Source organism: Eleutherodactylus coqui, chromosome 13 (assembly GCF_035609145.1).
Source record: "Eleutherodactylus coqui strain aEleCoq1 chromosome 13, aEleCoq1.hap1, whole genome shotgun sequence".
NCBI lineage: Eukaryota > Metazoa > Chordata > Amphibia > Anura > Eleutherodactylidae > Eleutherodactylus > Eleutherodactylus coqui.
This window is the reverse complement of record NC_089849.1, coordinates 96,947,083-96,974,815: the sequence shown is the minus strand read 5'-3', so window position 1 is coordinate 96,974,815 and position 27,733 is coordinate 96,947,083. Positions and strand designations below refer to the sequence as shown.

The following is a 27,733-nucleotide window of genomic DNA, read 5'->3' as shown; positions in this document are numbered from 1 at the left end:
ACAGTGACCGCCGATTGTCACACCTCCACCGCGCATGCGCCAAGAGTTCAACGCGCGTTTGTAAACAACACAAGCCCCGCCTATCGCCTTCCCTGGGTCAGCCTACTTTTTTCCCTTACCTGAAGGCGAAATGTAGTGGGAGAAAGCTCCTCCCACGGGGTGATGGATGGTTAAATTAACCAATGAGAACAGACTGATCCCATAGCAACTGTCATTCTAGCCAATCAGAGACGTAGGTGGGCGGGACGCGAGCTGTCAGGCTGAAGGGACTTCTCCACGTCTGGCAGAACGGCTTGTGCTGGTGACGGGGAGGTACGTGCGCTCTATGCGCTGTATGTATGTGTGGCGTGTCTGTAGGGGAGCCTGTACCTGTATGGCCGTGAGCGCTATAGGTGGCTGTTGTGTGGGAGTGGGAACTTCTATATGTGTGTCATGTACATTGTGCCCTATAGGGCATGTGGGGGCATGTGTGCTCTATAGGTGCAGGGAGGCGGCGGGGCTCGATCCCATGGACAGCCGGGTAAATACGCCGTGTATTAATGTCAGCGACAATCGTGTGTTTCGCCTGCGGGGTTTTGCCGTCCTGCATATTTGCGCCAGCTCATTCTACTAAATGGCGTAATGCGTGGCGCAGTACCCACCATAGGCCGCTCACAAGGGGCGCGATGGTTATTGCACGTCACGCAACCCCAGTAGCCCATTGGTTTGTATTGGGCCACTCCTACCTGCGTGAAAAAAATGGCAGCATGCTGTATCATGGCGCATAATACACGCGCACATGGCGATTGGTGGCACGCAGCAAGTATACGTGTCGGTGCGTGCTTGCTGCGAGCGTATGAGCCCGCCCAATATAGGACACGCTGGCAGCATTGTGGCGGCGCCATTTGTTGGGAGACAGCGGCTACTGTGATCCCTTGGGATCAAGAAACCGCGCCAATGACGGCCCGTGCCCCCCGGTGTGTTGGAGGACGTCTCCCTCCCGGCAGAGCTGCGCTCTGTGATGGCGGCGCTGAAGACTTGTACCGGAGGACGAAAGCGGGAAAGGGCAGCGAAATGTGATGTTGTTGCGCGGACTACAACCCCTGTGAGGCGAATAGCGGAATCCGCGCAGGGCGCCCGCGGTTCAAGCCGGCCATAGGGAAGCACGGGCGCCCGCACTTCAGTTTGCACATGCAGATTTCTTTTCCGGGTTCGGCATGCTCCATGTTACCGCGGTCCCCGCCGTATTTACACGCCCGATATTACTGCGCGGGTTTTGTGCGCTGTCGAAAAAGGCAGAACAATATTTGTAACGGGCGGCTTTATTACGTAGCGTTAAAAATCTACGAACCCCTGATGGAGCCGATCGTTAGCTTAAGGCTGACTTCACACGGGCGAGCGCGATACACCGCCGTGAATCCCGCCCCTGTATCGCGCTCGCTATCTATGGGGATTCACCATTTTTGCGCATCGAGTATTCTGTATTTGCGAGGGTAATCGTGTTTTTTTTTTTTAAGGCCGGCTCACAGGAACGTAATTTGTGTGCAGTGAATAGTCAATGGAAGTATGTGCGCCGTGCAAAATGGCGGCCCTGCACTGCGATATGCCTGCTTACCGCCAGTTCACGCAGCTGCTTTATACAGGTCCGCTCGTGTGAGCCGGCCCCTTACTGTAATTTTTGCGCACATTGGAATGGCCTTTTAGCCTAATCTGTTTAATCTGTTCTGCGTCCCGGCACAAATGCGCAGGAGGAGGAGCGCATTGCTGCATATTGTTTTGCGCAACAGAATTGTGCACCCAAAATATGCGCTTGTGAACAAAGCGCTGAAATGAACGGGTTCTAGTCACTATATGTATTGTGTGCGCAAATGTTTCGTGCGCGCAAATACGTCCATACGCATCCGGCCTACGGTCTGCGTCATGCGGGCGTATTTGTAGACGGAGATCTTGTGCGTATAATATGCGGAAAATAGAACCCATTGATTTCCATGGGTTTGTTCTCGAGCGCCGATTTTGTGTTACACCCCCCCCTCCCCCCTAAAAAAAAAAACCTCACATAAACGCAGCGCACTCTATTTCTTGCGCATTTATGCAGGAAAAAAAAACATTTTGAAGTCCTTGAACCAGCTGGTCATTCCAGTGGCTGACGGCGTCGGTGCGCGGTATATTGTGAGCACAATTGCGCACAGATTCAGGACCGTAAAGAATGCTGCTGCGCCCGCTAACACGTATTAGAGCGATGTGCAAGAAAACTCAGCACAAACGTAGATGCAAATACACATACGGTCATGAGTGTGTGAGTGTGTGAGTGTGTGAGTGTACGTACGTGTGCGTGTGAGTGTACGTACGTGTGTGCGTGTGAGTACGTGTGTGTGTGTACGAACGTGTGTGAGTGTGTGAGTGTATGTACGTGTGTGCACGTGTGTGAGTGTGTGCGAGTACGTGTGTGAGTGTGTGCGTGTGTGAGTGTACGTACGTGTGTGAGTGTGTAGTGGGATATTATGTGTTCTCTTGCTTCTGTTCTGTTACATTGTAGTCTTCCTGTGTCCCTGCCTTCAGGCTAGTCTCTGGGTTCTGGGGATGTCTCCCGGCTCCGGCATCTCTGTGACCTCCCGTCTGCCTGACCTCATGATGGGCTGAGGATGCCCCGCCGGCTGTACAGTCTCTAGAAGGAGGATGACCCACAGAGCCAGCCCGGTCAAAGCCTATGACTTCCTGCTGAAGTTTCTGCTTGTTGGGGACAGCGATGTTGGGAAAGGGGAGATCCTGGCCAGCCTACAGGACGGCGCCACTGAGTCTCCGTACGGTTACAACATGGGTGAGTCCCTTACCCCGATCACTACCCTTCTGTACAGGAACTAGCTAACAGCAATATACTCCAGGAAGGGGCATAAACTGTGGAGCAAATCTGCAGCCGCTCATAGCTTACGGAGATCTGATTTCTGATGCGTGGACTGCTGTAAGAAGCACCGCATTTATTGTAAGCCACGGCCTCTTACCAGGTTTGGTGCATCTTATGTCATAGCGGTTTTTATTACAACGGGCAGTTGTTCCAGTGTTACAGGCAATGTGATAGTAGTTATATTCTTGTACAGAGGAGGCAGTATTATCGTAGTTATATTCTTGTACATAGGGGGCAGTATTATAGTAGTTATATTGTTGTACATAGGAGGCTGTATTATAGTAGTTATATTCTTGTACATAGGAGGCTGTATTATAGTAGTTATATTCTTGTACATAGGGGGCAGTATTATAGTAGTTATATTCTTGTACATAGGGGGCAGTATTATAGTAGTTATATTCTTGTACATAGGGGGCAGTATTATAGTAGTTATATTCTTGTACATAGGAGGCAGTATTATAGTAGTTATAGTCTTGTACATAGGGGCAGTATTATAGTAGTTATATTCTTGTACATAGGGGGCAGTATTATAGTAGTTATATTCTTGTACATAGGGGGCAGTATTATAGTAGTTATATTCTTGTACATAGGGGGCAGTATTATAGTAGTTATATTCTTGTACATATGGGGCAGTATTATAGTAGTTATATTCTCGTACATAGGAAGCATTATTATAGTAGTTATATTCTTGTACATAGGAGCAGTATTATAGTAGTTATATTCTTGTACATAGGGACTGTATTATAGTAGTTATATTCTTGTACAGAGGAGCAGTATTATAGTAGTTATATTCTTGTATGTAGGGGGCAGTATTATAGTAGTTATATTCTTGTACAGAGGAGCAGTATTATAGTAGTTATATTCTTGTACAGAGGAGCAGTATTATAGTAGTTATATTCTTGTATGTAGGGGGCAGTATTATAGTAGTTATATTCTTGTAGATAGGGGGCAGTATTATAGTAGTTATATTCTTGTATATAGGAGGCAGTATTATAGTAGTTATATTCTTGTATATAGGAGGCAGTATTATAGTAGTTATATTCTTGTACATAGGGGGCAGTATTATAGTAGTTATATTCTTGTACATAGGGGGCAGTATTATAGTAGTTATATTCTTGTACAGAGGAGCAGTATTATAGTAGTTATATTCTTGTACATAGGGGGCAGTATTATAGTAGTTATATTCTTGTACATAGGGGGCAGTATTATAGTAGTTATATTCTTGTACATAAGAGACAGTATTATAGTAGTTATATTCTTGTACATAGGGGGCAGTATTATAGTAGTTATATTCTTGTACATAGGGGGCAGTATTATAGTAGTTATATTCTTGTACATAGGGGGCAGTATTATAGTAGTTATATTCTTGTACAGAGGAGCAGTATTATAGTAGTTATATTCTTGTACATAAGAGACAGTATTATAGTAGTTATATTCTTGTACATAGGGGGCAGTATTATAGTAGTTATATTCTTGTACATAGGGGGCAGTATTATAGTAGTTATATTCTTGCACATAGGGGGCAGTATTATAGTAGTTATATTCTTGCACATAGGGGGCAGTATTATAGTAGTTATATTCTTGCACATAGGGGGCAGTATTATAGTAGTTATATTCTTGCACATAGGGGGCAGTATTATAGTAGTTATATTCTTGTACATAGGAGGCAGTATTATAGTAGTTATATTCTTGTACATAGGGGGCAGTATTATAGTAGTTATATTCTTGTACATAGGGGGCAGTATTATAGTAGTTATATTCTTGTACATAGGAGGCACTATTATAGCAGTTATATTCTTGTACATAGGGGACAGTATTATAGTAGTTATATTCTTGTACATAGGGAGCAGTATTATAGTAGTTATATTCTTGTACATAGGGGACAGTATTATAGTAGTTATATTCTTGTACATAGGGGCAGTATTATAGTAGTTATAGTCTTTTACATAGGGGGCAGTATTATAGTAGTTATATTCTTGTACATAGTGGGACAGTATTATAGCAGTTATATTCTTGTACATAGGGGGCAGTGTTATAGTAGTTATATTCTTGTACATAGGGGGCAGTGTTATAGTAGTTATATTCTTGTACATAGGGGGCAGTGTTATAGTAGTTATATTCTTGTACATAGGGGGCAGTATTATAGTAATTATATTCTTGTATATAGTGGCAGTATTATAGTAGTTATATTCTTGTACATAGGGGGCAGTATTAAAGTAGTTATATTCTTGTACATAGGGGGCAGTATTAAAGTAGTTATATTCTTGTACATAGGGGGCAGTGTTATAGTAGTTATATTCTTGTACATAGGGGGCAGTGTTATAGTAGTTATATTCTTGTACATAGGAAGGCAGTATTATAGTAGTTATAGTCTTGTACATAGGAGGCAGTATTATAGTAGTTATATTCTTGTACATAGGAGGCAGTATTATAGTAGTTATATTCTTGTGTATATAGTGGCAGTATTATAGTAGTTATATTCTTGTACATAGGGGGCAGTATTATAGTAGTTATATTCTTGTACATAGGGGGCAGTATTATAGTAGTTATATTCTTATACATAGGGGGCAGTATTATAGTAGTTATATTCTTATACATAGGGGGCAGTATTATAGTAGTTATATTCTTATACATAGGGGGCAGTATTATAGTAGTTATATTCTTATACATAGGGGGCAGTATTATAGTAGTTATATTCTTGTACATAGGGGGCAGTATTATAGTAGTTATATTCTTGTACATAGGGGGCAGTATTATAGTAGTTATATTCTTGTACATAGGGGGCAGTATTATAGTAGTTATATTCTTGTACATAGGGGGCAGTATTATAGTAGTTATATTCTTGTACATAGGGGGCAGTATTATAGTAGTTATATTCTTGTACATAGGGGGCAGTATTATAGTAGTTATATTCTTGTACATAGGGGGCAGTATTATAGTAGTTATATTCTTGTACATAGGGGGCAGTATTATAGTAGTTATATTCTTGTACATAGGGGGCAGTATTATAGTAGTTATATTCTTGTACATAGGAGCAGTATTATAGTAGTTATATCCTTGTACATAGGAGCAGTATTATAGTAGTTATATTCTTGTACAGAGGAGCAGTATTATAGTAGTTATATTCTTGTATGTAGGGGGCAGTATTATAGTAGTTATATTCTTGTACAGAGGAGCAGTATTATAGTAGTTATATTCTTGTATGTAGGGGGCAGTATTATAGTAGTTATATTCTTGTACAGAGGAGCAGTATTATAGTAGTTATATTCTTGTATGTAGGGGGCAGTATTATAGTAGTTATATTCTTGTACATAGGGGGCAGTATTATAGTAGTTATATTCTTGTACATAGGGGGCAGTATTATAGTAGTTATATTCTTGTACAGAGGAGCAGTATTATAGTAGTTATATTCTTGTACATAGGAGCAGTATTACAGTAGTTATATTCTGGTGCATAGGGGGCAGTATTACAGTAGTTATATTCTTGTACATAGGGGGCAGTATTATAGTAGTTATAGTCTTTTACATAGGGGCAGTATTATAGTAGTTATAGTCTTGTACATGGGGGCAGTATTATAGTAGTTATAGTCTTGTACATAGGGGCAGTATTATAGTAGTTATATTCTTGTACATAGGGGGTAGTATTATAGTAGGTATATTCTTGTACATAGGGGGCAGTATTATAGTAGTTATATCCTTGCACATAGGGGGCAGTATTGTAGTAGTTATATCCTTGCACATAGGAGGCAGTATTATAGTAGTTATATTCTTGCACATAGGGGGCAGTATTATAGTAGTTATATTCTTGCACATAGGGGGCAGTATTATAGTAGTTATATTCTTGCACATAGGGGGCAGTATTATAGTAGTTATATTCTTGTACATAGGGGGCAGTATTATAGTAGTTATATTCTTATACATAGGGGGCAGTATTATAGTAGTTATATTCTTATACATAGGGGGCAGTATTATAGTAGTTATATTCTTATACATAGGAGGCAGTATTATAGTAGTTATATTCTTGTACATAGGGGGCAGTATTATAGTAGTTATATTCTTGTACATGGGGGCAGTATTATAGTAGTTATATTCTTGCACATAGGGCAGTATTATAGTAGTTATATTGTTGTACACAGGGGGCAGTATTATAGTAGTTATATTCTTGTACATAAAAGGCCAGTATTATAGCAGTTATATTCTTGTACATAGGGGGCAGTATTATAGTAGTTATATTCTTGTACATAGGGGGCAGTATTATAGTAGTTATATTCTTATACATAGGGGGCAGTATTATAGTAGTTATATTCTTATACATAGGGGGCAGTATTATAGTAGTTATATTCTTATACATAGGGGGCAGTATTATAGTAGTTATATTCTTATACATAGGGGGCAGTATTATAGTAGTTATATTCTTGTACATAGGGGGCAGTATTATAGTAGTTATATTCTTGTACATAGGGGGCAGTATTATAGTAGTTATATTCTTGTACATAGGGGGCAGTATTATAGTAGTTATATTCTTGTACATAGGGGGCAGTATTATAGTAGTTATATTCTTGTACATAGGGGGCAGTATTATAGTAGTTATATTCTTGTACATAGGGGGCAGTATTATAGTAGTTATATTCTTGTACATAGGGGGCAGTATTATAGTAGTTATATTCTTGTACATAGGGGGCAGTATTATAGTAGTTATATTCTTGTACATAGGGGGCAGTATTATAGTAGTTATATTCTTGTACATAGGAGCAGTATTATAGTAGTTATATCCTTGTACATAGGAGCAGTATTATAGTAGTTATATTCTTGTACAGAGGAGCAGTATTATAGTAGTTATATTCTTGTATGTAGGGGGCAGTATTATAGTAGTTATATTCTTGTACAGAGGAGCAGTATTATAGTAGTTATATTCTTGTATGTAGGGGGCAGTATTATAGTAGTTATATTCTTGTACAGAGGAGCAGTATTATAGTAGTTATATTCTTGTATGTAGGGGGGCAGTATTATAGTAGTTATATTCTTGTACATAGGGGGCAGTATTATAGTAGTTATATTCTTGTACATAGGGGGCAGTATTATAGTAGTTATATTCTTGTACAGAGGAGCAGTATTATAGTAGTTATATTCTTGTACATAGGAGCAGTATTACAGTAGTTATATTCTGGTGCATAGGGGGCAGTATTACAGTAGTTATATTCTTGTACATAGGGGGCAGTATTATAGTAGTTATAGTCTTTTACATAGGGGCAGTATTATAGTAGTTATAGTCTTGTACATGGGGGCAGTATTATAGTAGTTATAGTCTTGTACATAGGGGCAGTATTATAGTAGTTATATTCTTGTACATAGGGGGTAGTATTATAGTAGGTATATTCTTGTACATAGGGGGCAGTATTATAGTAGTTATATCCTTGCACATAGGGGGCAGTATTGTAGTAGTTATATCCTTGCACATAGGAGGCAGTATTATAGTAGTTATATTCTTGCACATAGGGGGCAGTATTATAGTAGTTATATTCTTGCACATAGGGGGCAGTATTATAGTAGTTATATTCTTGCACATAGGGGGCAGTATTATAGTAGTTATATTCTTGTACATAGGGGGCAGTATTATAGTAGTTATATTCTTATACATAGGGGGCAGTATTATAGTAGTTATATTCTTATACATAGGGGGCAGTATTATAGTAGTTATATTCTTATACATAGGAGGCAGTATTATAGTAGTTATATTCTTGTACATAGGGGGCAGTATTATAGTAGTTATATTCTTGTACATGGGGGCAGTATTATAGTAGTTATATTCTTGCACATAGGGCAGTATTATAGTAGTTATATTGTTGTACACAGGGGGCAGTATTATAGTAGTTATATTCTTGTACATAAAAGGCCAGTATTATAGCAGTTATATTCTTGTACATAGGGGCAGTATGAACTTTTGATTGGTTGTTATGGGTAATTTGGCCAGTTGTTTGTCGACAATTTTACCTAATGAAGCCTACAATGTTTGTGTAATTTTCAGGATTTGTAGTCCTTCTCACTTGTAATGACGTCATCTTAGTGGTGACAGTATTGGGTAGTTGGGCAGAAGGAATCTTGTGACATCATGTGATTACCGTTGGTCTGAAGGACCCGCTCTGTATTGTACTTATACTGTAGTTTAGGACTTCATGACGGACGTGTTGGAGCTGCTCCTAGTTTTGCTCCGGTGGGGTGTAAGTGATAACTCTCCAGGCTGCGTGGAGGTAACCTCTCCGGTACACATTAGACTAGATTTGATGACAGTTGATGATTTCAACCAAAACCCTCATTCCTTGGGTGAAACTTAACAAATGGTTGTTTCACTTGACCGTTGATAGACCGCCATCGCCTGCAAAGATCACGTCTTCATTGTAGTCTAATAGTTGGATAAAAGATCCTTCGTTGAGATAAAGAACAATCTTTCTTTGTGAGACTCTTTCAGACAGATCTTTTGTCCGTCGCCACTTTTATTAAAGGATCGTTTTCCGCGTGATCATTCAGCAGTAGTTCCATCATCCAGCTACTTCTGTCTGATGTGTACGACCACCTTTAATATGATGCGTTACGTTAATCCTCGCTCCCTTTAATGCTTCGTAATACAGTCTTCAGTATAGACAGAAATGTGTATTCCCTGCTGTATACTCCAAGCAGTGGCCCACAGCCCCTCGCTCTCTAGCCATTGCAGAACTACTACTCTCAGCGTGCCAAAAGTTGAGTGCGGTGTATACAGTGTTGCAGTGTGTTTGTATAACATTCCGTAGACCAATACAATGTAACAAGCTCTTAGCTATGTGAGCAAGAAAAGACCAGGACAGATTGAAGCAATTTATGTCTCTATTCACTGACTGCAAGCAGAGACCTTGTCATCATCATCACTACCTTGTGAACAGCTTTTGGCAGGCGCAGCACATTCCCAGGAGCTCTTGGCTGAGACAACATTCCCACAAGTGATCCGTTGGCGGGTGACACCCTGAGCCGTCAGAATACAAGGTGTGGTACTATACAGGTAACCCAATTCCTGCAGTCATGTGACCTACCCACAGGTAGCAGCCACGCTACACCCACAGCATGACCAGCGTCTCTGGCTTGTCAGCCTGATATCATACGCCCCATCCCATGTAGATCAAGCGTAGGTTTACAGAGAGGAAGGTCCTATGTGATCATTATCTACCCTATGGACCACCCATGGGGTGCAGGCACCTCAGTATTTCAGTGTCACGGTCTTTATAAGTTCCTTTCTGGGACCCGTTGAGATCTGCCGGACTGTCGGGTAAATTCCTGTTCATTTGGCTTTGCATTACTTTTAATGCATGCCAAATTGCCAGGATTACGAGGGTATGCCATATGTAGCTCCTGTATTTTTGTGGCTGCTGCATTTGTGGGGTTATTCAGGATTTCAGCATAAAGCCTCATGGACACAGGTGGATTTGTGCTGTGGGATGCAGAGCGGACGTCCGCCATCCGATTCCGCAGCAGTATCCCTACACAGCATGCTATGGAAAGATGATTCTTCATGCACACGGGCGTAAACCAATTGCAGCTTCCGCTCGTGGATGAAAAATCGCAGCATGCTCCATTTTACTGCAGTTCCCGCAAACAGCTTCCATTGAAGTCAATAGAAACCGTCAAACCTGCGGTCTGTCCACGACTGACATTGTGGGAAAAGCAGGAGTTTAAAAAAAAATCTGTACAGTGAGCCGTGCAAACTATCCGCAGTACAGGGAAGCCAGATCCGCGCGGCGCCGGCGAAGAAGATGACAGGTACGCAGGGTCACCTCCTGTGGTCAGAGCCGGAATCCGTGCAGGATTCCGCAGTTGGAATCCGACCTTCCCCCTGTGCATTCAGCCTAAGGGTCCGTTAAGATCGGCCGATTTCTTGTTTCAACGGGCGAGCCATGTCTTATTTCTTATCAGGCAGATGGATACAGGTTCAGTCTTTCACATTCACTGCATAAGGCCTCATTCGCACGGGCGTATTGTCACCGCGTATTTCCCGTGCGTAACACACAGATAATGGAAGTCAGTGGGCTTTCATTGATCCCTGTGCAGCTGCATGTAGACACTGCGTATCGATACGCTGGTGGAATAAATGGCAGCATGCTCTATTTCTCTGTATCGTACGCAGTCCTGGTATCGGCAGCGTTTCCATGCCCATCTCCGCCCAGAGCAGGGTGTTTAAAAAATGTTTTTAAATCACACATGGGCTGTCATGTGTGAACGAGCCCTTAGTGACCGATTTGATGTTTAAACTGAACAATTAGCGAACGAGCCAATAATGATTTTCTATGCCTGCATAAAATTAACGAAAAGCGCTTATGATTTATTGGTCGAGGGGGCGCAGCCGCGGATCTCTTCTGGCCGCCCACCTACATTCATAGTAAACGGGAGTTGTTCAGAGGTTGGCTGAGAAGCCGCTCAGTAGTCCTTCCGTTCCCGGGAGCTGATAGGGAAGAACTGGCCACAATGGAGCGACTCCTCGCCCCGCGTGCTATCTGGGGCCGTGGATGAGGGCCAACAGTTGCCCATAATTGCTTGTTTCAGCGATTTATTTGGGCGAAGGTAAAAGATACTTTAGCACCTCATATATATTCCATCACTCATAAGGCATCAGCCATCACACATGCATCAGTTATAACACGTCATTCATCATGTGTAACATAAACCATACCAAATGCATAAGCTTACAAACGGGGGCATAACTAGAGTTAGTGCGGACTCTGCGCTCACACCCGGGCCCTGGACCCTTAGTGCCATAAGATCATTAGTGCTATAAATTTAGGCCGGCTTCACACGGACATATTTGTGCGCTCAATATACAGTATACAGTCAATAGAACCCGTTGATTTCACTGGTTTCGGTCCCGTGCGCATATTTTGTGTGCGCATTTTGGCTGCACAAAAAGATAAAAACAAGTAAATAAATCTTGGTATTGGTATAGCCCCAACTTATTCCGCAGCGCTTTCAGGTAATTATTTATTACCCCCCCCCCCCCCCCCCCCCACCAAGCTGGATGCTCATTTTACCGACCTCGGAAGAATGGAAGGCTGAATCAACTTTGAGCCGGCTACCTGAACCAAACGGAGATTGAACCTGCACAAAAAGATAAAAACAAGTAAATAAATCTTGGTATTGGTATAGCCCCAACTTATTCCGCAGCGCTTTCAGGTAATTATTTATTACCCCCCCCCCCCCCCCCCCCCACCAAGCTGGATGCTCATTTTACCGACCTCGGAAGAATGGAAGGCTGAATCAACTTTGAGCCGGCTACCTGAACCAAACGGAGATTGAACCTGCAACCTTCAGGTTGTGAGTGAGAGCTTAGAACTGCATATCTGCTGCCTTAACAGAGCATGCTCTTTCTTTCTGCGTATTTGCGCACCAAAGGCCGTCATAGGAGGTAATGGGGGTGCAAATACACGCAATATGCGAAGAGATTCGTGAAACACTGCGTAATTATGCTGGAAAAACACTTCTGCAACTCATTAGACGAATTAGCCTTGTCCATCCGTGTTTGTGTCCTGTGCGCAAAAAATATGCCCTGCGGGTAGTAAACGCATTGTAAAGTACGCCGATATGCACGCAAAAAGTCTTGTTCGTAGCGCCAAAAGGCGTGGCCAATTGCGCATACGGTTTTGTGAAGTCAGCCTCCAGCATTATTATCCAGGGGTTCTGTTACACATTTTGCATTGGGGTCCTGCAGCTTCCAGTTACACTTTTGTTCTGAAGTAGGTAACACATTGCTCACTGCTCGCGAGTCACATGTGACTAGTCGGCCATTGCAGTCATTCTTCACACATCACATCTCCCCATAGAACCTGCCCTACTGGTTTCAGAGCGCTGACACCTCCAGCCTCCTCGCTGCTGACTGTTTCCTGCTGGGACTCGCAGCCGTGGGAATAACCAGATTCTGCATATTGCATAAGATTTTCCTGCAGCTCTCAAAAAATCCTGATACCGCGCCAAAATAGAAGACGTTCTCCAGGATTGTATCAGGAGCTGCTGGCTGCCACCTATCTCGGGTTATGATTGGGTCCCCAAATGCTAGTCTTGGATGCATCTTTATTTTTACTACCCGGTCTGTTGCAGGATTGATTAATCTTGTCTGTTCCCTATAGACACAGTGCATACCTTGCGAATACCTGTCCTCCCTACAGGATCGATTAGTCACGTCTGATTGTTTTAAACACGATTTCTGGTCCCTGCAGTAATGTCCAGCACTGATACGTATTCACAGGGGCGATGATGTCATTCTTAAGGCCCATTTTCAGGCAAAGATAATCTTTCAAACGATTGAAAGTTTTAGTGATCTTTTTGCAGAAAGTGTTAATCATCTTCATTTGTATGTAAATGGGCCTCCAGGAGTTGTTTGCAGAGCCCAGTGTGTAATTAATCACACACCCAGCTGTGCACACAGCTGCATTCTTTTGCTGGCAGCTTAAGCAGAATACAATGTAATCTCCTAGCTCCCCGTGGAGATAAGAGCCTGCGGTCTACTGACAGATAAAGGTGTTTGCTTTAAGTTCACCTTAAAATCATCCTTCAAACAAAAACTGCCCGACGCCGGCGTTTACATGTAACGATTATCGCTCACTTTGTTGGTTTGAACGATTTTTGAGCGATCATCGTTGCGTGTAAATGGGCCTTTAGGGCTCCTTCAAACTGGCTGTCGCGATATCGTCGCGAGAAAAACGCAGCAAAATTGTTACCTTTTTTCCCCCCGCAATTTCTGAGCGTCCGCTCTGCTTTTTCTCACTAACATCGCTGCCGCTTGTGACTTTCTCGTGTTTTTATGGCGCAGTTTATTTTAGTGTGAAAGCCTTTAGCACTTTTTGATGTTAAAAATGCATCCCAAGTCCGTGCGATAAATAGGGGGGCTTCATAGGGAAACATGGGAGATAAAACATCGCAGATCTGAAGGAAACTGTTGAAAATCATTGCTTTCATAATTCTGCGTTTTGTTTTTTTTAACTCCCTCTCGCATCACGCAAAATCAAACGATTCTCCCGCCCGTGTAAAGGAGCCTCGAGGGTGGTCTCACACGGGTGATTAAAAATCGCACAATGCGAGAGTGAGGAAAATAGCAGAATTATGAAACCAATGAATTTCAACGGTTTCCTTCAGATCTGGGATGCTGAGTGGGAAAAAAATCGCGGCGTGTCCTTTCTTTTTGCGTTTTGCATATTTTTTAATCCCCCACGTTTCCCTGTGGAGCCTCCTTCTTAACGCATCACAAAGCACGAACTTGCCATTTTTATGTGATGCCATTTTAACATTACAAAGTCCTGTTGACTTTCACGCTAAAAAAAATGCGGCAAAATCGCACAAACAAAATGCGCAACAAAATTGCAAACAGCAGTGATGTCTTAGCAAGAAAAAGCAGCGCTGACGCTCATAATCGCGGGGGAAAAGTTGCAACTTTCTTGCGGCGATCTCACGATCGCCCGTGTGAAGCTAGCCTTACAGTCTCTGCAGGATTGTTTGGGCTATTCCCGCTCCCCATCTACAATGTGCATGCGGCTCATACCGGCCTTCTGCGCAGGATCCATGTCTGCCCGCCATTACCGGTACGTACAAGGTTACTACTGACACCCCTGCTGAACTATTCACTTCTGGCTGCTTTCCAGGGGGGTCCCTGGCCTTTCTGTTGCTTCAGATAGATAGTGAAATGGCGTTCGCCCCCATCCGTTTTTTTCCAGATGCCAGTAAGGATAACTTCCATCCCAGGCAGGTTAATCTGATTTCCCTATACAGATGACTGGAGGATGGACCTCATGTGTCGCAGGGCTCTGCTGTGCACCGACCCCTGCTTGTTACCCTATGCATGTAGGTTGGCAGGAGCTGGGGGCACGGATCACCCCATCCAATTCTGGAAATTCCTGGACAGTATACAAATAAGCAGTTTTTTTTTTTTTTTTTCCTGCTTCCGTGAAAAAAAAATTTTTTACAACTTTAATGATTTTTTGAGCCCAATGATACTTGAGCAGGTTGTTATGACTAATCCCAGTAAATGCTGGCGGCGAGGTGGCATCGCTATCTGACCTCCAGGCACGTAGCACTTATACTCTTGATCATTCATTATGGCTTTCTGATGTGTTCCTAAAAAATATCGTCTGTCCGTGATTTTTGGATTAGTTGTCAAGGGAAAATATCAGGTTACCACCCCTGTACATTAATGGTTAGAGCCAGGCGGCAGTCACCAAGCACTATGGCCACTTTCACGTCTGCGTTGTCACCTCCCGCCGCAGGTCCAGCGGAAAATACTGGAAGATAAAGTTCTGCATGCAGCACTTTTTCTTCCATCAAAAAAGGGGCAGCTGGATGTAAAGCTGGTGGACCCCATTATGGACAATGCTGTCCCTCCCGCGCGGTTCAGTTCCGTCCGGAGACAGATATTTCAACTGAGGGGATTCCCTTTTCCTGATCCTCCAACGGAGCAGCAGAGCGGAATCCCCAGCGCAGTTTTCCCCCCCGCTATATGTCCATCTGGTTCCTGTGATCCCCCGGGCCAGCGGTGTGGCAAACAGGCTCATCCCTGGCTACGTTGCACATTCCTCTGATTCATCCACTCTGTACGCCTTTTCAGGTTTTTCCAGTCCCGTTAATGACTCGGCAGTCGCTTGGTCCGTCCCGCTAATATCTGGAATCTTCCTTGGGTTGTTAAGTAATTGTGTCTCAGCCATCGGTGTTACACTATATCACTAATTAATAAAATGGCAATCTCTAAAATCTGCTGCCCAGGACGGGGTGAAGGGGGGTGGGGGGGATTGGGGTTTTTGGCATGGCCACTCAGCTGCCGTAGCACTGACCCTAAGGCCTCACACACATGGGCGGATTGGAATTGCGGAATCTGTGATCGGCACCTGCGCAGGAGATCCGCTGTTCGTCCTCCGCTCCATGCACACATGCGAATTTAATTTGCAGGTTCCGCGAGCAGAAAATCGCAGCATGCTCCATATTAGCGCGGATTCCACGTGGTTGGGCTCCATTGATCTCTATGGAAGTGTTCGATCCGCAATTACATTGTGGATGCATTGCGGATTTGTAGCCGGCTACTTCTCAGGTTGCTTTGAGACAAGGCAGGGAGGTGGGGGAAGGCACCATTGGGATTGCAATTTATTATTTTTTTCCATGCGGACAATCCGCTGTGCATCTGCGTACATCCACATGGAAAAGTGCTAGAAGAAGCCAAAAACAGCCGGCGGAGCAGGAGCGCTCCGAAGTGGAGGTGCAGGCACACTATAAGTGTATAAGCTGCGGATGTTTTATATTAACAAAAGCAGCAGAAATCACCTGACCTCTCACCACTGATCCAGCCCCGCGGCCCTCCCGGGCTTTATTAACGACCACCACCTGACCGCTGCAGCCAATCAGAGACCGCAGTGATCAGGTGTCATTCTCCTGGCGTCACTGCTCAGATTCTGGGAGCCAAGATGCCTTGAGAGTGGCACGGCTGCAGCAGTCGGGGGTGGCCGCTCTCAAATAAAGATCAGGAAGACCGTGGGGCTGCAGCGCTGGATCAGCCGGGGAGAGGATGGCTGTTTTTGTTACTTTAACACCGCTGCAGCTATAAAATGTACACTTTAAATGTGTGAAACCATTATATTGACTGCACTGGAGAAAAAGGATATATCAAACGTACCCGTTTTTAGCGCAACAGAAAAGTGCGGTATGCTATCCTATCCCATGTAAAAAAAAAGGTCCAACGCTGCACATCTGAACTACGTGCAGCCGGTTCGTCTATGGGTGCGGTGAACAATATATATATTTCTAATTGCCTATAGGCACAATGTAATGTGAACAGCCCCTTACTTCTGTAACTTCATGCTCGTATAAAGTGCCTAAGAGGGAAGTGGAGACGTTGTGGATTTTCTCTCTCCTTCTATTTCCCAAGTAAACAGGAGACAGGAAATGTGTAATTAATAAGGAGGAAACATTAAACCATAGCGGGAGTAGAACTATGGCCAGCCCTTTAAGTCGTTGCCTGCTTTGAAGTCTTTCCCCTGTATAAGGCGATGCCAAGTGTAATGTGGCCAATTCCGCCCAGCCCCCTGATGCAGTGCAAGTAGTGCCTAAATGCATCTTGGTTTATAGATGGCTATTCAGTGAGAACCAGTTACTCCTGTGAGCACCGATCATAGGGTGTCCGTGGGAGGGCAAATCGCCAGTTGTCAAGGGGGCTGTCCATGGTTCGAAAAACATGGCTGCTTTTTTCCAAGAAAATATTGCCACACTTGTCCTTGGTGGTGCCTGGTACTGCAGCTCCACTCTCTTAAGGTGTGTGAGCGTTACCTGCTGCAGGTAAGACTGCTTTCACACCTGCGTTAGGGCTCTGTTCAGGGTTTCTGTCTCTACCCCACTTCCAGCCTTCACCTGGTGGGCAGGTTACATTAGCTCCAGCTCTCGTCACTTTATGTCGCTATTTGTGTACTTTTTGGCCTGGCGCGTATCCACTTCATCTGGATGGCCCCTACCAAACAGACTAAATCCACTGGCCCACCGCCCTGGTGGATCCTCCACCTAATGACTCTCGGGGTTCTTCCTCTAGGACTGCTGCACCATCTACACCTCCAAATGACATCTAAGATAGTTAAATAAAGGCACTAATGGAATGTCGCTCAGTGCTTGCAGATGTGCAGAATTTACGAGGGCGCACTGCTGCAGTAGAGGCCAGTGTATCCTGGAGGATGGTGTTACAGCCCCTCTTGCTCTAGAACATGAGTTCTGCATGTTCCAGCTGACCTATTCTCTTTAAGGGGCTAAAGATAATGGTGCACACTTCTTTGGCAAACTGGAAGATGTTATCACCTGGCTGGAGCTTCATTAGATGGAGTGCACTGGGTTGGCTATGTGAGACTAGCCTGACAGACCTGCTCTTCATTAGGCTGTGTAGTGTATTATTTACTCTCCAGAATGTCTCCCCATGGTATGTGAGGTTTTGTATTGGCCCTGGGGCATCATGGACCACTTGCCACTTTGGTTAGTCCTTGATTTTGGAAAGGGAGGGAGCCACCCCCCTATGTAGACTTAGTCCCCTTTGGTTGGGTTAACCGGAGGTATGTGAGTATGCTAAGCCGGAGGCAGTGGTGTATTGGGATGCTAGGGTTGATTCCGTGTCTACTGTCTTGGGAGCCTTTTAAGGTTTTCAGCAGAGGCTCCTTTACTTCTCCCATCTCTACAGCATGATAGATTTGATTTGGAGCGCCACCTCTCTGAGGCTCTCTATATTATGGACCCTACTGCTGTCCATCACTCTATCCTTGGTGCCTTGCGGAGAGAGTAAAGATTTCTGTTGGCTGAATATACGAAGGAAAAAGCTCTTATGTATTTGACCTAGGTGATAAAATTGGCCATTTTTTTAGCTTACCTTGCTAGTGAAGACACCACTATACCCCCAATTATGGTGGTCCAGGACATGGCTTGGGCTGTAGTTAATGACCCTGAGCTTATCAGCCAGCTATTTACTACCTTTTACATGGCCGTGTATACCTCCAAGCTTGATTGCCCTGAGGAGAGCTTGGAAGCTTGTCTAAATGATATTCATTTTCCGACCTTGTCCGAAGGAAATTGTAGATGCAATTCAGTCGTTCACCAATAGGAGGTCCCAGGTACCGATGGGCTCCCTATTGAGTGCTGTGGCCTTTATAGCCCCCAAACTTGTCCTATTGTCTAACTCTATTCTGCAGGCAGGAGTTCTACAAGTTACAATGTGGATGGCCGTAATAGTTCTGAACCTCAAACCTGGAAAGACCCAACTGATTGCAGCTCTTGCTGCCCTATTTCTCTCCTCAATAACGACTGCAAAATCTTGGCTAAACTATTGGCAAACCCACATTGACAGAGCTCTCCGATTACCCCCGCTGATCAGTCAGGATGTATGCGGGCCAAGAGTACGGATAGGAACATCAGGTGGCAACTGTTTTACTAATCTTACACTTCAACATTCCAATTCGGGAAAGAATACTCCTGTATTTGTTAACCAAGCTAAAGCCTTTGACCTTGTGGGGGGGAGACATCCGTGAGCCGTGATGGCCTGTTTTGGGTCAACTTTCGCTAAGTGGGGTGCAGGTTCTGTATCATTCTCCTCTAGCTCATGTCTGGACTAATACTCTCATGTCTGCACAATTCTCCCTCTCTGGGGGCGCACACCAATACTGCCCTCTGTCTGCAGCCCTGTGCACTATTGCTGTTGAGCTGCTGGAGATTCAGATCTGTAAGTCCCCATCAGTGCTTCGGTTTAAGCTGAAGACTATTATATAGAGCGTATAACATTATATGATGATGTCACACTTTTTTTTTTTTTTTTGCAAGATCTGGAATCTTCGTTGACTTCCGTACTTTCTATTTTTGATACATTCAGAGTATATTCTGGTATAAGTCAGTCGGGATAAGACCCAGCTGTTGGTGGTTGGCCCTTTGCGTTGGGTAGATGAGGTGACTTATTGGGGGATACTTGTAAACAGATCTGCTGATCACTTTTATGATGATAACCTTGCTTTACTTTAAGGCTGGGTTCACACAGGACTGAAATCCTGCGGAAATCTCGCAGAATGACCGCACAAAATACCGCAAGATTTCTGCGGAAGAAATGCACCGCCACCTGCATTTCACTGCGGCCATCTCTCCCCATAAAAGAGGCGGGCGCGGAAACGAGGAAAGAATTGACATGCCGCGTCTTTGAATTCCGCGCCGCATTCCAATTTCAGCGTGGCTTGGCCGCGACAGATCGCCCGCAGCGTGTGGACGATATTTTTGCAAATCTCATCCACTTTGCTGGCTAATCCCGGGGTTAAAAGTCGTGGGCGGAATTTCCGTGCAGAAAGTCCGCATGGACATTGCGCGGCAATTACACCCCGTGTGAACCCAGCCTTAAGCTGCACAGAAGAATTAGCAATCTGCTGGACATATACGATGCCCTTCTCTGCTAAGGGAGGAGGAGGGCTGGGAGCTAGTGCACTGTTTGTAATGAGAGGGGCGGGACGGGATGGAATTTAGCTCTGCCCCCGTCCTGCCCCTCCCATTGCAAATAGTAGCGAGGGGCGGAGAGGGGGCAGAAGCTCAATGCACTAGCGCCCTGCCCGCCTCCTCCCCTAGTAGAGAAGGGCATCGTATATTGGTCAGGTGTGAAAACCCAACCAATATACGCTCATCTGAATAAGCCCTTATTAGGCTGGGATCTCACAGGGCGGATTCTCGGCGGAAATCTCGCGGTTTGGCTGCAGTGAAAAACCGCGAGATTTCTGCCGGGAGAAAAGCTGCTGCAAAAACCGCGGCGGCTTTGAAGCGGCCTGGCCGCTCGCTCTTCCGCTGCGGCCAGCGCTCCCATAGAGGAGAGCGCGGCCGTAGTGGGAAAAAAAATTAACATGCTGCGGCTGGCAAATCCACGCTGCAGCAGCGGCAGATTTGCCGTCCCGTGTGGACAAAATTTCTGAGAAATCTCGTCCACATGGCTGGCTAATCCCGGGATTAGCGACCGCATGCGGATTTGCCACGGCGAAATTCCGCACGGATCTTGCGCGGCAAGTGTGAACCCAGCCTTAAGGTGTATCTGATCCTGTGAGCCAAGCATCACAACTCTCTCCTGACAGTTTGTTACATTGTATCTATCTGCAATCCAAGCTATTTAGAGGATGGTCTAAACTTGGCAGGACTGTCACAAACCCTCAGCTGTGAGAAGTATTAGGTCTGTAGGGGTTTCCAGCCTTTGACAGTATGCAAAGATTGTGAAAACTGAGAGGAATCGAATTGCTCAAAATAAATCCTTTTACTTAATTTTGTATGAAGTTGATGTGACTAAGCGCTGCCCTCCTCCGCTACTTGTCACCTTGTGAACACACACCTTGCGCTTTATCACTATTTTTTTTTCTAGCGGTTTCCCTTTAAGCTACAGCAGCTGCCAAGAAGATAATTTCTGAAATTGCCTGTTCCGTTCCGCTCGCCCACCTATCGCTGTTCCCTCCACATCGGCACAAAGAGATTTCTGGAAAATGGGAGCTCGCACGGAATAATTAGATGGTCCTCACAACTATGGAGCTGTCATTTGGCTTTCAACATCCACTGCCAAGGAATATTTAACGGTCTCATTAATGTGATCATACGAGAAGAGGGGACTTAAAGGGGCCACACAGATTGAATATCCTTGATAAGACATTTAACGGATTTTCCAAGCCACCACAATTGATAACCTATCCTTAGTATAGGTCATCAATAGCAGATTAGCAGGGGCCAATTTAAAGGGGTTGTCCGCTTACAGGACAACATCCCTTCAGTAGGGCTCACTGTAGCGAAACAACAAAGAAAACTGAGCTTGGTGTTAGTGTACCATGTCTCCACCGAAAAAGTAGGTGGAGACATTGTTTGGCGGCCCTGAGTTGCAGGGGATGGCCAGGTCATGCCCACAGCATCCACTTGACAGCTCACACATGTCCCTGCCAGCATCCCATCTCCGCTCCTGTCACCCGCAGCTGGACCCGCTGTCAGCATCCATGCCACCCCTATATCTGGCCCCCCGCTGTCAGTATCAATGCTACTCCTCTCTGGCCTGCAGTGTGGTCTCCCTGCCGCCAGCCTTCTTCTCAGCGAGCCACGCTCGCATCTCCACTCCCGTGCCCTGGCGGGTCATAGACAGCCGGGGCTCACCTGCCTCTTAAGGGTCGATACTGCTTCACAGAATGCAAGTATTGGCTGTATTTGACAGCTGACACCCACCTGCAACAGCCGTGATCAGCGCTTGTGCTGATCGCAGATGTTTTCCTTGTAAATGCCGCCATCAATTCTGACAGCGGCATTAAAATACCTTGATCGGAGATTCTGCAGGAGTGATCAAACGATGGCAAGTCCAAGTACCCAATTGGGACCGAAAAAAAAAATAAAAGTTTAGTTTAAAAATAATATTAATATTAGAATAAAAATAAGTAATAAGAGTAAAAAAATAAACATACTTGGTATTACTGCGTCCTTAAAGGCACAATCTATCAAAGCAACGCATTATTTATCCTGAACAGTGAACACCGTCAGTTAAAAGATAAAAAATACACAACATCAGAATTGCACTTTTTTGGTCACCCTGTCTTATAGAAAAATTAATAGAAAGTGATCAAAAAGCCTTACATACTCCAAAATGGTACCATTAGAAACTACAGGACATCCCACAGAAACAAGCCCTCACGCAACTAGGTCAACAAACAGCTAAAGCTTTATGGCTGGCAAAAGATGGCGGCAGAATTTTTTTTTTCGAAGATATATTTTATTTTTTAATAAAAGTACAGCAAAACAACAAAAAAAACCCTATATAAATCTTGTATTTTTGCAATTGTACTAACCCATAGAATAAAGTTATGTTATACACCGTAGAAACAACACCTCCCTTTTCACCCCCCACCCAAAGATGAGCAGAATTGAGGTTCTTCCCATTTTACTACACTTAGAGTTTTAAAAAGTTTTTTTTTTAGTGCATTCAATGATACCATTGAAAAATACAAGTCACGACTTTATTCAGCTTTTATAAAGTTTATTTGGGCAGGAAAGCACCCGAGGATATCTTTGCAGAAGTTAATGCTGAGCGGGAGTGAAGGGGGTGTGAATTTCCCTAATGTCAGAAGCTACACTATAGCGTGCCTAACAAGGCGTATAGTAGATTGGATGAGAGGCACGGATGTATATTCCAACAGACTCATCGAATCGAGCCTAGCAGCCCCTTGGAATCTCATAGCATGTTTGCATACACGTTTCTCCAACCTTCCACCAGCAATTAAGTGATCCATAGTACTAAGAGACACGATGGTGACATGGAAGGAAGCAAGGAAACTCTTTGGACTTCCCTACTTGTTGTCCAAGTCTATGCCACTGATAGGCCACCCAGAATTCCCCAGAGGGCATGATGACAGAGTCTTTAAAGAGTGGCAAGAAAAAGGTTTAGCGGTAGCCCAGCACTTCATGCACAAGAGAGAAAGCAGATGGCTCCATCCATCCAAGCTGAAGACCAAGTATAACATACCAGGGACACAATTCCTACAGATTGCGCAGCACTTCAGTTTTGCAAGACTAGGCTTAGAGATCTCAGTAGAGCGGCGGGCATAACTGACTTTGATTCTATAATGGCTCAGCCAACAGGAAGATCCTCACTATCTACAAAGGGCAATAAAAAACAAAGTCCTGAAAATCGAAAAACATAAAATATTTTCCAGGTGGGAAAAAATAACACAAGACACGGATATGGGAAAAAAGATCCTGAAGGGTTGGTCCAAAATCAGAGCCTGCCTGATCAGTGAGACCTGGAGGGAAACCTTCAAAATTATGCATCATGCCGTATATGGCTTTGATATTCCAGCATCTCCTTCATTCCCAGAGCGCATCACACAGTGCCCAAAATGTGGACCACCAGCCACAGACCTACTTCATGGCATATGGGGTTGAGCTCAGGTGCAGGACTTCTGGAGGAAACTCATAAAGTATATACAAAATCAATGAAGAATAGTAGTACCCAGGGAGATACAAACTGTAATATTCCACAATGACGAGAGGACAGGGCCGGACGGATCTACTCCTCTAACATTCCCTAGATTCATCCACATAGTTCTTCTAGTAGCGAAAAGACTTCTGCTCAAACATTGGCTTCTGCAAACAATCCCAGAAATAACAGAGCCGGTAGCCCAACTTAAACACCTATTAAGCATGGAACGAGTGGAGACAGAGAGGCACAAAGAGAAGGCAGCAAAAACATTTTCAAAAAATGGCAGATCTTCCTGCAGTCACACTACACCGACCAAGAAATTAGAAAGATAGTGACGCCCTTTCAGTATACAACCTGGTACCTAATAGAGGAGGCTAGAGACTCTCTGGGAAGACTGAAAATCAGCAGAAGGCAGGATAACGGGACGGACCGAAACAGAACATGAGGCATAGGACAGGGTCTGGACGGGGACAGCAGGAGGAGGACCGAAATATTGAAAGTACCCAGTTCTGATTATTCCCTTTTTTCTTTTACATTTTTATTAGGTTTTATTTTTGTTTAATTTGAAACTCAGATTTCTACAAAATAATGGGAGGATTGAAAATATCGAGTAAACTTTGGCAGGAGATCAATATGTTTGATATATCATCGTATCTTTCCAAGAGGATTTGTTTCTGTATTATTTTATTAAGATTGTTTCTTTCTCTTTTTTTTGAACGGTAATGGAAAATATTTGCAAAAAATTGAAAGTAAAAAAGATGTTTGGGAAAAAAAAGAAAAACGCAACTCGTCCCGCAAAATACGAGCCCTCAGACCGCTACATTGATGGATAAATAAGAGTTATGATATTTTCGAAAGTTGGGAGGAAAAACTGAAAAAAAAACCTGTCCGTTAAGAGGTTACAGGCGTTGATGTCTGGACCATGAAAAAAATTTAAGGCTCAGAATAGAAGAAAATAAGTTCCACACTCCTTACTGATTCTCCTTCCTCCGCTGTTCCTGTTTTAACCTTGGCCTCAGCAGTGCCCCCTTATGAACACTGATTGACTGCAGGGGTAACGTCCCTGGAGACCAGGGTGCAGAGGCCAGTGGGGGGTCCCTGGAAGTGCGGCAGGGGATCAGTTAGCAGAGTATGGCTTATTTTATTATTTTACACCATTTTGAGCCTTTTGGGGGGGGGGGGGGTTAATAGGTCTGTCAACCACTTTAAGGCCAGTCTCACCGAATCTGGAGCACCCATAATACACTTGTGTGAAGTTGACCCAAGAGAGAGGAAGATCTTGGTTGGTTTTAGAGGTGTCGCATGAAACAACCTTTTGTTGTACAAGAGGCGAACGCTGACCCCGCAGGCCTGCCTGTCTTCCTGGTGGTCCACATTCCCTAACTGGTAAAGTATTGCTGTATTCGGAGAGCATGCGACTGAGCGTAGACGGTTTCCCCGTGTGCGGGGTGGGGACTACCACTAAAGGGATTTTGTGTAGAACCACCGACAAAAATGTCCTAATGCTTTTTATATGCAGGGCAGGTCTGATGATACAATCTGCTGCTTTAAGGGAAACTGTGGTTTATTGATTCTTTACACTTGGACATCAACCATTCACTGTCCTGAGACTGATGCTCATTCCTCTCTGACATGGACCCCCCCCCCCCCCCACCAGTGCTATATGAACCTGTCAATGCCCCACCACCCCTCACCTTCTTGAAGAACGGCTTACAACTATTTCTGGACCAATGGGTGTCCAGTTAATGGGCTCTCCCCCCTCTGCGGGGCTTCGCCGAGCTCTCCCACCTTGCGCGGGGGCTTCGCCGAGCCCTCCCACCTTGCTCGGGCACGGGAATTCCGCGAGGCCTCCCGCCTTGCGCGGGGGCTCCCCCTCCCTCCCTGCTCCCCCTCTTAATAAATTTGGCGCATGTTATGGCAGTCCCTGTGCAAGAACATCTATGTATAATCGCATATAGCTGGCGTAGATTTTTGTCCTAATTTACACCAGATTTCGGTGTGAGTTGTGGTACATGTCAGGTGCCTACCTCCCCATTATGTGATATGCTCACTTTTCCAGTCATGCCATGCTTTGTGTAAAATTGTAAAACGTTGCAAATTTGTTTGGACAAAATCTTGTGTTCCAAAATGTGCCACAATCTGGTGCCAGAGCCTTAATAAGTAATATTAGGAGTGCTGTAGCTGAACCAAGAGTGCATCTGCATTCATCTTTATGTGCTGTCCGCGGCGTCCCAGGATGCTCTTGTGTCATGTTATTTACATGGAAATAGCTCCCTAAGATAGAACTTGGGCCGGCGCCAAGAAGGATAAAGCACATTCCAGGCAGAGCGGAGGAAGTGCACGGCGTGTGGCCCCGTGTCCAGCGCTGCTCCAGATCTCATGTCCTGCCGTTTCTTAGGGATGTCATCAGTAGTCGCTGACCAGTCTGATGACTATTACATGTGATGTGTACTTTGTGTCCTCTTCTCTGTGGAGTTATGGAATCTGTTCTTCCCCAGATGTCCGCGTGCCACAAGCTGTGCCTCCAGAATATTTCTCTAAAGAAAAAATTGTGCATCCCCAAATGGTTTTTCTTGCCAAATGACGGCACCTCCTGTCCTGCTCGGAATCAGGGGGCCACATCTATAGGCATGCTTAAACTGGTACCACTCCTGTCTGCAGGAACAGGTACCCCCAAGGGTCTCTGAGGAGGACTGTGTGCCATGCAGAACAACCCAAATGCAGAACCATGTGCACCCCTATATGCATCCTTACGTGGCCCAAAATATCCTGATTCTCTGTGCAGGAATCTGTGCGCCTCATGTAACTGCAGACTGTGTACTGGCATGTGTGCGCTGCAACCGGAGCACTAACGGAACCAATGCACCCTGTAGGTCCCCTCAGAGAACCTGGGTACTAGAGTTTTGGCACCTCCAACTGTCAAGTTTCCACTGCTGCAAGTCTTCAATATAATATATTACTAGTAATTATTTGAAAATTGTAGTACTAGTGTTTCTGGTGGCGCAATGTGCCACACAGCTCTGCTACATGCACGTCACACGCACAGCACTGCTACATGCATGTCACATGCACAGCACTGCTACACACCTTGTTCATCCTATACAACAGGGATCAGAAGCAGCACAGCACCACAGGAGATGGAGCTGTGATGACATCACAGTCATGCTCCGCCCCTGATCGCATGATGGTGACATCATTAAAGGTCCTTCATAATCAGTGAGGGAGTTACATTCTCAGCCCGTTATCACATGATGGTGACCTCATCACGGGTCATGTATCATTATGCGGATTACAGGAGGACTACAAACCCCCTGCGGCCTCAGTTGCTATGGAATATTAACCAACACCTAGCCAGACAGCAGCCGTGTGCATACAGGACCTGTGATGTGACTGTCATATGATCAGGGGTGGAGCATGTAACTTCCTCACTGGGGATGAATGACTTTTGATGATGTCACCGTCATGTTATCAGGGGGGCATGCAAGTCACTCACAAACCAAGTCACGCACGCACAGACAGGCAGCCGTTAGTAGTTTGACTAGTGAAGTTCAAATATTTTCAATGGCAGACCTATTATGGTGTGCTCACACGGAAAATCCACTCAAGAGTCTGTATGACTAAGGGTGCTTTCATGTCTGCGCTGGGGATTCTGCCTTCTTTCTCTTTTTGTGAAGCAAAAAAGGTGAATTTCCGCTGCCAGACAAACCCCATTAACTATAATGGGGTCCGTCTGCCTTCCGATTGGCTTGTGGATGGATGAAAAAGCGCTGCATGTGGTGGAATAGCTGCAACCTTGCAAATGGCAAAACCTGTATGTTAGACATGTGGATTGTGGTGTAGAAGATTCCTCTGCATGGTGAAAGCGTCCCTAAGAATATCCTGTAAGGAGCAGATGCGTTATAGTGTGTCAGAATAAACCGTTCGCCCTCCGCCGCGCTTGTTAGACGATGTTCAGACTGCTGCGTCCATCAGATATTTCCGCATGGACTCCACCACAAACTCCGCAGCACAAATTCCCCGCTGAGCTGCTGATTTTTGCAGCAGGTCTGCACGCAGATTTAATCCTTTTAATGGACAGATTAGTGTCCGGATTTTCCGACTCAAAAGTGGCGCGGATCTGCAGCAAGAAGTAACATGTCATGCAAATCAATGGCAGCGCTGTATGGCGGTAATAAGCGTCCTGCGGGAGAGCGGACCCAGAGCGGATCTGCAGCAAGAAGTAACATGTCATGCAAATCAATGGCAGCGCTATATGGCGGTAACAAGCGTCCTGCGGGAGAGCGGACCCAGAGCGGATCTGCAGCGTGACAGGACCTGCGCTGCGTGTTTTAAACTTGCATTATGTCAGATTTTCACTCCTTCGAATGAGATGAAACCTCT

General features: G+C 44.8%; 1 protein-coding gene across 1 annotated transcript in view; it reads left to right on the top strand.

The window, feature by feature from the left end:
* The first annotated feature begins 246 nt into the window (after positions 1 to 246).
* The window catches only part of RAB40B (RAB40B, member RAS oncogene family), a 63,293-nt gene continuing 35,806 nt past the window's right edge, over positions 247 to 27,733 (top strand). The window contains exons 1-2 of the mRNA XM_066586137.1: positions 247 to 312; positions 2,539 to 2,797. Of these exons, the coding sequence (XP_066442234.1) occupies positions 2,656 to 2,797 (142 nt within the window). The 5' untranslated portion in view covers positions 247 to 312; positions 2,539 to 2,655. The remainder of the gene's footprint in view (positions 313 to 2,538; positions 2,798 to 27,733) is intronic.